Raw genomic sequence first — 9,772 nt, forward strand, 5'->3', positions numbered from 1 at the left:
GGCATAGTGTTGCAATGATGCACTACTTTATTTTGTATAGCTGATCTATCTAAGGTATGAGTAGCTATTCAATTTAAAGTGAATCCTCCATATAAAAATGAATCCATAATTCCCTGGACTCCCTATACCTGAAAATGACTTTTTAATGAAATAAAAAACAAAATATGTATTTTCATAATAGTGTTTATTTCTTAAGATTCATTTAAACACTAAGCTCTGTACTCTTCACTGCTTCTCTTTACTTTAATGCTTTTTGATAAACTATATTTTTAGTTTTATGTTCTGGCACGTAAATAAATACTGTTGTTGGTTTTCCGAGACGGGAACAGGCGACATATAATTGGCCATGTGATAAACATGGATTTTGTCGGTTGATGCCACATACACTTAGCGACTGCCCTTGCGACTGATAAACTGATTTGTAATTCTTCAATTCGCCAGCTATTTTCTCTTGAATCTGAAAATTCATTTCGTTCAAATCAACATTTTTTGCGGCCAATATAACACGTTCGTAGTGTTTGCATTTGCTGCTACATAGCAGCAATTTCAATAAAAATATTGCTCTGCTCCTGCTACTGCTCTGATTTCGAAGGGCTACGTAGCATAGCAGAGAGCACAAACGGAAAACGATTGCTCTTATGCTCTGCTCCGTAGCATATATCGTCGGAGCACAGAGCAATAGAAAGAGCAAAAAATTTTCGATACGCTATTTGTAGTTGTACCAATAGCACAAGCATTAAAAGCGAGATGAGAGCGGAGCAACCAAAATAAATTTTTGTGCTACTGCTACGGAGCATTTCCTTTTCTGTTGCTCTCGTAGCAATTTCGTAGTCGCTCTTGTAGCAACTTCGTAGTCGCTCTCATAGTAGATCTGTACTAGAGGTGGGCATGTTACATCCAACCCAACTCAGCCCTATCAATGTCAACAAATCGTCGGTCTATGCTATACTTGCTGGGGGGAACAAAAAAAGAACGGCCTTCATTGCACTCAAAACACCTAAAAAAATCCTTTTTATTAAAAATTTACAGTAGTAATATTTATCACAGTAGTGTCAGCAAATTTAAATTAGAGTTAAGTAAAAAGTTAAACAATTTATTTTTCACGGTCTAATTAAATTTGGTACTACATGTTTCACAAATTAATTATTAATTTACCGAATCCCATTATAGCTTCAATTGAAGGTTGAAAGATGTTTCAAATTTACTACGTCATCTTCAAGTTCAATTCCTATCAGTAAGTTATTAGATGATTGGGAAGGTAATCCAATCCATCGAATGACACCATATAGCTCATCAGATAGTTCGGAATCAGCTACTTCAACGAGAGATCCAACCGTAAGAGAAGTTCCGGGTATTTCATATGTATCATCGCCAACCAGATTTGTATCATCTATATTTAAAAAAAAACATGCGTGCAATTTACACGAATGTAAAATTAATTCCAGTTTCGGTAAGAGGATAGGTATAGACTTAAGTAATTATTTGAATATAGTCTAACAAAAAAACAAAAAAAAAGAGGGCCGAGGATAACATTGTATGCGCCGAGTATACCCTTCCAAGGGTGTACTCTTGTTGTTACTTTTCCCATACCTATAGCCGTCAAAATGGAGGAACGTTTTATTTAAAAAGTGTAATGAGCAAAAGAACGGCCTACAATTTTAGGCTGGAGCCATGCGCCGCAGAATGCTACTTTATTGTCTGTTTATATGATAGGTAAATATTATGTTTCTCCGATTTAGATCAAATTTGGCACAGTCATTAATATATAAATTAAGTTGTCAAACATTAGTTTTTATAAAATCGCATGAAAAGTAACGAAGGTTCAATAACCTTCTCAATAGAAAAGCCACTGTTTTCGACCGATTGTTCCTGTAAGAGCGATATAATATAATCTCCCGATCTCGATCAAATTTGGCACAGTCATTAACAGATACATTGTATATTAAACTGAAAAAAATGAACTTTATAAGATCGAGTCGATCCAACTAACGGACGGACGAACAGACGGACATGGCTATATGAACTCGTCTCGTTGCGCTGATCAAGAATAAATATATATACTTTTATGGTCGGAGATGCTTAAGGTATAATAATGTACAAAAAAATAGTATAAAAATATTTTCTCTGGGTGGAAGACAGTGCAAAATTCGCGCCGATACAATAATTTATCATTAATAATATAAATTTTTATTTTTTTCATCATACAAAAACATTCATACATCGAGCATCGATATTTTGCAAATCATCGATAGTTTAATGTCACAACACTTTTGATATAGTTTTCACATTTTTGTGTAGTAAGTAAAATTTTTTGAATTTGTAATTTATTTACATACTAGCTGACCCGGCGAACTTCGTACCGCCTTAGCGTTGCAGTGATGCACTACTTTATTTTGTATAGCTGATCTATCTAAGGTATGAGTAGCTATTCAATTCCCTATTCCCTGGACTCCCTATACCTGAAAATGACTTTTTAATGAAATAAAAAACAAAATATATATTTTCATAATAGTGTTAATTTCTTAAGATTCATTTAAACACTAAGCTCTGTACTCTTGACTGCTTCTCTTTAATTTAATGCTTTTTGATAAACTATATTTTTAGTTTTATGTTCTGGCACGTAAATAAATAATGTTGTTGGTTTTCCGACACGGTAACAGGCGACATATAATTGGCCATGTGATAAACATGGATTTTGTCGGTTGATGCCACATACACTTAGCGACTGCCCTTGCGATTTATTTATTGACATTGCAAACGGAAGCCGCACTGGAAACTGTGAACGCTTAAAGCTGAATGGCATGTCGTTCGATATCATAGGGATGCGTGGGATTCAAACATCTTCGCCTTTGTACTTCCCTTTTAAAATTGTTGCATTGACATTGTTCAAGAATTTCTGATGATTTCTAATTCTTCAATTCGCCAGCTATTTTCTCTTGAATCTGAAAATTCATTTCGTTCAAATCAACATTTTTTGCGGCCAATATAACACGTTCGCTTAACCAATCGTTATTTACGTAATTTTGAGCTATGTTTGGGAAAACCATCTACCCCGATGATGTATCAACAGCAATATTACCATTACCAATATCGAGCAGTTGTTTCGAAAACACTTCTCCAGACTGGTCTTCCTGCAATTCGACTCTCATGTTTATACTCAATTTAAGTGTTTTAATGTATTTCAATAAAATGGACGACTTCAAACATGCATTTAGTTTATCAGCTGGCGTTGAGCGTGGAACAACTGGCAATATTTGTCGAAAATCACCTGCCAATAGTATCACCATTACAACAGAAAGATATATTGTTTTGTTTTCTTTCTTTCGCACAAAAACCAAGTAGAAACAAACGAAAAAATTAAAATTTGGGTAAGAAATTAAAAAAAAAAAATTGAAAGTTCTTAATTGCAAAAAAAAAAAAAAATTGATAGGCGCAAAAACTGTGCGTCTTTGTCATTGAAAATTATTAAAATTTATAATTTTTACGTATTTAATAATGAATCCATGATGCCAAACATTATTGACTGAGAGTCATTGGTAATCTTGTTTCCGGAAGGGCTGCTATCAATGTCAACAAATCGTCGGTCTATGCTACACTTGCTGGGAGGAACAAACAAAGCACGGCCTTCATTGCACTCAAAAACCCTAAAAATAATGCTTTTTATTAAAAATTTACAGTAGTAATATTTATCACAGTAGTGTCAGCAAATTTAAATTAGAGTTAAGTAAAAAGTTAAACAATTTATTTTTCACGGTCTAATTAAATTTGTTCCTACATGTTTCACAAATTAATTATTAATTTACCGAATCCCATTATAGCTTCCATTGAAGGTTAAAAGATGTTTCAAATTTACTACATCATCTTCAAGTTCAATTCCTATGAGTAAGTTATTAGATGATTGGGAAGGTAATCCAATCCATCGATTGACTTTGTTTTTACCTATACATTTACATGAAAGTACACATACTCGAGTATGTGTACTGATCAATACTCTTTCAATACATGTAAATTGTATGTATAGGTAAAATCAAACTAGGCCAAAAATCAAGAATCAAGTAGGGTGCTGCGACTCTTTTTCCGACTGCTGCTTTCGTCGACTTCCGAATTCGGCCAATAGCAACAGTTGGAACAGCTCCTAGTATTAAAATGTATAACTTGGCTGTTGCTATCAAAGCAATCTGTTTCGGGTTTTTGCTATTGCTGATGCTGTCGGGTTTTTTGCTTTCGGATTTTTGCTATTTGCTGCTACTGTCAAAATTTTCTATTTTGGTTATTTGCTGCTTTTGCTGTCAGATTTTCTGAATTCGGTTTTTTGCTTTTGCTTCGACTGTTCATAGTTTCCGAAGCAGAAGCAACAGCACACAGCAAAACTGTTGACAGTTTTCGCAGTTTTCAAACCCTGCTTTATCGTCTGTTTATATGATAGGTAAATATTATGTTTCTCCGATTTAGATCAAAATTGGCACAGTCATTAATATATAAATTAAATTGTCAAACATTAGTTTTTATAAAATCGCATGAAAAGTAACGAAGGTTCAATAACCTTCTCAATAGAAAAGCCACTGTTTTCGACCGATTGTTCCTGTAAGAGCGATATAATATAATCTCCCGATCTCGATCAAATTTGGCACAGTCATTAACAGATACATTGTATATTAAACTGAAAAAAATGAACTTTATAAGATCGAGTCGATCCAACTAACGGACGGACGAACAGACGGACATGGCTATATGAACTCGTCTCGTTGCGCTGATCAAGAATAAATATACATATATACTTTTATGGTCAGATATGCTTACTACTATGCGCTGCACCCTTCTGACCAAACTTAATATTCCCCTTTGCAAGGGTATAATAATGTACAAAAAAAATAGTATAAAAATATTTTCTCTGGGTGGAAGACAGTGCAAAATTCGCGCCGATACAATAATTTATCATTAATAATATAAATTTTTATTTTTTTCATCATACAAAAACATTGATACATCGAGCATCGATATTTTGCAAATCATCGATAGTTTAATGTCACAACACTTTTGATATAGTTTTCACATTTTTGTGTAGTAAGTAAAATTTTTTGAATTTGTAATTTATTTACATACTAGCTGACCCGGCGAACTTCGTACCGCCTTAGCGTTGCAGTGATGCACTACTTTATTTTGTATAGCTGACCTATCTTAGGTATGATACCTATTCAATTTGAACTGAATCCTTCATATAAAAATGAATCCATAATTCCCTGGTCTCGCTATAGCTGAAAATGACTTTACTAATTTTTAATGAAATAAAAAACAAAATATATATTTTCATATGGTGTTTATTTAAACACTAAGCTCTGTACTCTTCACTGCTTCTCTCTACTCTAATGCTTTTTGATAAACTATATTTTTAGTTTTATGTTTTGGCGCGTAAATAAATAATGTTGTTGGTTTTCCGACACGGTAACAGGCGACATATAATTGCCCATGTGAAAACATGGATTTTGTCGGTTGATGCCACATACACTTAGCGACTGCCCTTGCGATTTTTTTATTGACATTGCAAATGCAAGCCGCACTGGAAACTGTAAACGCTTAAAGCTGAATGGCATGTCGTTCGGTATCATAGGGATGCGTGGGATTAAAACATCTTCGCCTTTGTACTTCCCTTTTAAAAATGTTGCTTCGATGACATTGTTCAATAATTTCTTCACCGCAAGCCGGGTGCCATTACACAGACGTGACTGGTTTATGTTCCGTAACATAGTAATTACTAAATTGATTTTTACTTGCAGATTATGAGGTGGTAAGCCGGGTAATTCCAGCGAATTAAAAAATTCTGTTGGATAATTGACAACATCATCATCATTAGTAACGGAATCAACTGATTTGTAATTCTTCAATTCGCCAGCTATTTTCTCTTGAATCTGAAAATTCATTTCGTTCACATCAACATTCTTTGCGGCCAATATAACACGTTCGCTTAACCATCGTGATTTACGTAATTTTGAGCTATGTTTGGGAAAACCATCTACCCCGATGATGTATCAACAGCAATATTACCATTACCAATATCGAGCAGTTGTTTCGAAAACACTTCTTTAGACTGGTCTTCCTGCAATTCGACTCTCATGTTTATACTCAATTTAAGTGTTAACATGCATTTAGTTCATAAGCTGATCAAATGAGTTGTGCATTGGACGATTGGGTGCTATCATTCCTATTTGTATTAATACTTTGTTGGTAAGCATCAAGCACATGTCCTCAATTAAAATTAATGCTTCATTGTGAATTTCTTCGTTCATTTGTAAGTCTGCATTCTAAAAAACCCGGCAAACGTTGTTTTGCCATATAATTTTCTAGTAACTTCTAGTGTAGACCAAAAATAGCTTACTTATTGTAAGTAAGTATGTATGTTAGAAACCATGCCACGCATCGCTGTGCCCCCGCCTGATTAGAAAACTTTTCCCAGTTTGGCCCCACCTCCACTATTTTTATTTTGACCAAACGCATTAAATTGCTTCGATTGTGGAGAAGCTCCTGTAGCTGCGAAATGATGGACCTGCTTACGGAGGTATATATTCTAGGTCGTGCATTGGCTTCGTCTCTATCATCAACGATGAAGTAGATTTGAAGAAATTTATGTTCACTATCTGGGAGGGGGAGCAAGGCGCCAGCCTTGTGATAGATTTGCCCTTTGACTTTAAAGTTGGCATGAATTGGGCAGCCACAAATGACTTCATTTAAAAACAGGAATTATATTTCCTAATGTTTGATAGGAAATGCTTCGTAGTGGATCCGGAAAGTAGAGTTCGCAGTGGCTCTGGTGGTGCTTCAAGTTAATTTGAATTTGGTAATTTGAATTTTCAGCCAGCACAACACATTCCTTTCGTTTCATTATTGAACTTCAGAGCCTGACAGTGAGTGCAGACATATCTGGCCAACGACTACATAGCGGTTGAAGCCATAATCAGCAGCTGGGTCATATCGAAATGCAAGACGATGGTATTGCTCATGTCAATCGAGTCTTATCTGTGAGCGAAGCGAAGCAATTGTATTGCTGCAGACCGCGACTATCGGGCTCGCAAACGCTCATGCTTAAGACAGGCTACACGCCTTTCGGCTGGTTCCATAAGGATCCTCCGTCTTTGCCTTAGCCGCCCATTCGAAACGTTGCTTCTGATTCTTTCTAGTCCGCTTAATGAAAATTAATTCCGAGTTTTTTTCCTTCATTGAAAAGTTATCGGCACTCCCAATCCTACTGATCTCAATTTTTCTATATTTTTTAAATACTCTTATAAATTTCAACATATTTCCACATTGTATATATTTTAATATCCAAGTGATTATATATCCTTATTATTATTCGCAACTGCGAGGAAAATCATAAATCCTTCTAATTTCATTTATGCTGTCTATGCTTATTCATATGCAGTCCACTTACAGCTTCGTTTCGATCTCCTCTCTTGAGAGCTCTAATTCCATGAAGTTATTTGTTCCCATTCGATTTGTAATAGCTCAGAGAACACTCTACGATGTCTCTTTCCGACTTTGTTGCCGTGTGCGAGGCATTAACGCCGTTCGAGGCTCGCAAGACCCAGGCTTTAGCTGACGATGTGCCAATCGTCTCCATTAAAATACACTTCGACCAGCATAAATTACTTTGGCAAAAGTCGAGGCAGAGTTTTGACGATCCCATAAGACCTTGACGGCTCAAAAGAACGAAGATAGTCCGAAGCACATAGCTACAGTCAAAGCTAAAGATGAATATTGTTATATGGTATATGTGCGAGGGGGGCCTTTGTTTGGAGAGCGAATCGAGCAGTTGTCTGCGAAAATGGCTCCCCCACCAGTCAGGCTCTTCGTCAATTCCACCCATCAAAGCCACACAGTTCCCCCGTGCGAAATCGAAATCTTCAACGGAGACTGCCTGGCTTGGCCTACATAAAAATAAAATAATAAAACTTGATCGAGTGAAGTGAATAGTGTTAGCAATTCGTGTTAACCTGAAAAACACGCAAAAAACAATACGCCTTACCGGTAACCAAACAAAACTGTACTCAAAACTTCGCTAAGGTCAGACAGGGCCAACAAAATTTTTAATGCTGCAAAATTCTTCTAGTATCCGTTCGGAGGAAAATTGGTATAGCAAGTGTCTGGATGCGGAGCGTTAGCACCTCAACGTGGGAAATGCGAGTACCCCTACCAAGTAGTAGTAGTAAGTAGTACCGAAACGGAGTACATTGCGTTATCCACGGCGGCAAGAGAAGCGGTGTACTTGAAGACGTTTTTGAACAAGATGGGTTTTAACGATGTTCAAACTGTTTTATTGTATTGCGATAATCAAAGTGCCCAATGTTTAACTAAAAACCCAACTCTGCATAATAGAAGCAAACACATTAATATAAAGTATGATCATGTCATCGTACCATTCGGTTCACCATATAATAGTCTCAATAAATATATATATATATGCTCTACTGCGAAACTTTGTGCTAGAACTACTTGGAGTGGATCATTTATTTAAAATTTTAATAGTATCGAACAAATTGTTTAATGCGGACCTATGTTGTGATTTCGCCGAAATACACAACTCTTCTAACTCTGACCTATACTCATCATCGGAGTGAAATGTCTCCACTCGAGTTTGATATCTCAGCGCAGTCTCGATATTGGAATTCAACATTCCCAATCTACATTCTAAGTCTATTGCTTGAAACGAAATACTTGTATCTTCTAATTGGTCACTAACGCGTTTTATACTTTTTACGCATTGAGCTCGTCGCTTCTTTGCATCATCGTAATCTTTGGGAATTGTCCCAGATGGAGGAGCCATTGTTGCAAGATGAATAATTTAATAGGACGAACTCGAACCGATTTTAAATTTATTTACTTAGACAGAACAAAACAAACTTACTGAGCAACTATGAGCCGAATCGAATTTTATCGCTAACGAACATAATTTTTTTTTATTTATATGTATATACTAGCTGACCCGGCGTACTTTGTACCGGCATAGTGTTGCAATGATGCACTACTTTATTTTGTATAGCTGATCTATCTAAGGTATGAGTAGCTATTCAATTCCCTATTCCCTGGACTCACTATACCTGAAAATGACTTTACTAATTTTTAATGAAATAAAAAACAAAATATGTATTTTCATAATAGTGTTAATTTTTTAAGATTCATTTAAACACTAAGCTCTGTACTCTTGACTGCTTCTCTTTAATTTAATGCTTTTTGATAAACTATATTTTTAGTTTTATGTTCTGGCACGTAAATAAATAATGTTGTTGGTTTTCCGACACGGTAACAGGCGACATATAATTGGCCATGTGATAAACATGGATTTTGTCGGTTGATGCCACATACACTTAGCGACTGCCCTTGCGATTTTTTTATTGACATTGCAAATGCAAGCCGCACTGGAAACTGTAAACGCTTAAAGCTGAATGGCATGTCGTTCGGTATCATAGGGATGCGTGGGATTAAAACATCTTCGCCTTTGTACTTCCCTTTTAAAAATGTTGCTTCGATGACATTGTTCAATAATTTCTTCACCGCAAGCCAGGTGCCATTACACAGACGTGACTGGTTTATGTTCCGTAACATAGTAATTACTAAATTGATTTTTACTTGCAGATTATGAGGTGGTAAGCCGGGTAATTCCAGCGAATTAAAAAATTCTGTTGGATAATTGACAACATCATCATCATTAGTAACGGAATCAACTGATTTGTAATTCTTCAATTCGCCAGCTATTTTCTCTTGAATCTGAAAATTCATTTCG

At 35.7% G+C, this 9,772-nt stretch overlaps 1 protein-coding gene across 3 annotated transcripts; it reads right to left on the reverse strand.

Annotated features, from left to right (window-relative positions):
• Nucleotides 1-1,066: 1,066 nt before the first annotated feature.
• Nucleotides 1,067-3,852, reverse strand: LOC124461433 (ubiquitin carboxyl-terminal hydrolase CYLD-like). 3 transcript variants are annotated; one of them, XR_006955067.1, is made up of 2 exons: nt 2,717-3,344; nt 1,067-1,390 (listed from the first exon to the last, which is right to left on the reverse strand). XR_006955067.1 is itself a non-coding variant. In XM_047012951.1 (2 exons), exons 1-2 carry the CDS (start codon nt 3,823-3,825, stop codon nt 1,173-1,175), a joined length of 240 nt encoding a protein of 79 aa, XP_046868907.1. In that variant the 5' UTR covers nt 3,826-3,828; the 3' UTR covers nt 1,067-1,172. The 3 variants fall into 3 exon arrangements, 1 of the variants encoding a protein (XP_046868907.1); XM_047012951.1 differs by lacking the exon at nt 2,717-3,344 and adding an exon at nt 3,804-3,828; XR_006955066.1 differs by lacking the exons at nt 1,067-1,390; nt 2,717-3,344 and adding exons at nt 3,415-3,644; nt 3,804-3,852.
• Nucleotides 3,853-9,772: the final 5,920 nt, after the last annotated feature.

This window comes from Drosophila willistoni, unplaced genomic scaffold, assembly GCF_018902025.1.
Source record: "Drosophila willistoni isolate 14030-0811.24 unplaced genomic scaffold, UCI_dwil_1.1 Seg485, whole genome shotgun sequence".
Taxonomy (NCBI): Eukaryota; Metazoa; Arthropoda; class Insecta; order Diptera; family Drosophilidae; genus Drosophila; species Drosophila willistoni.

Bases quoted from the DNA above. Each gene is read 5' to 3' on its own strand.
- LOC124461433 (XM_047012951.1), bottom strand. From the start codon at position 3,825: ATGGAAGCTATAATGGGATTCG. The intron at 1,391-3,803 runs GTAAATTAATAA...TTTTAAATATAG, and splicing joins GGAAGCTATAATGGGATTCG to ATGATACAAATCTGGTTGGC.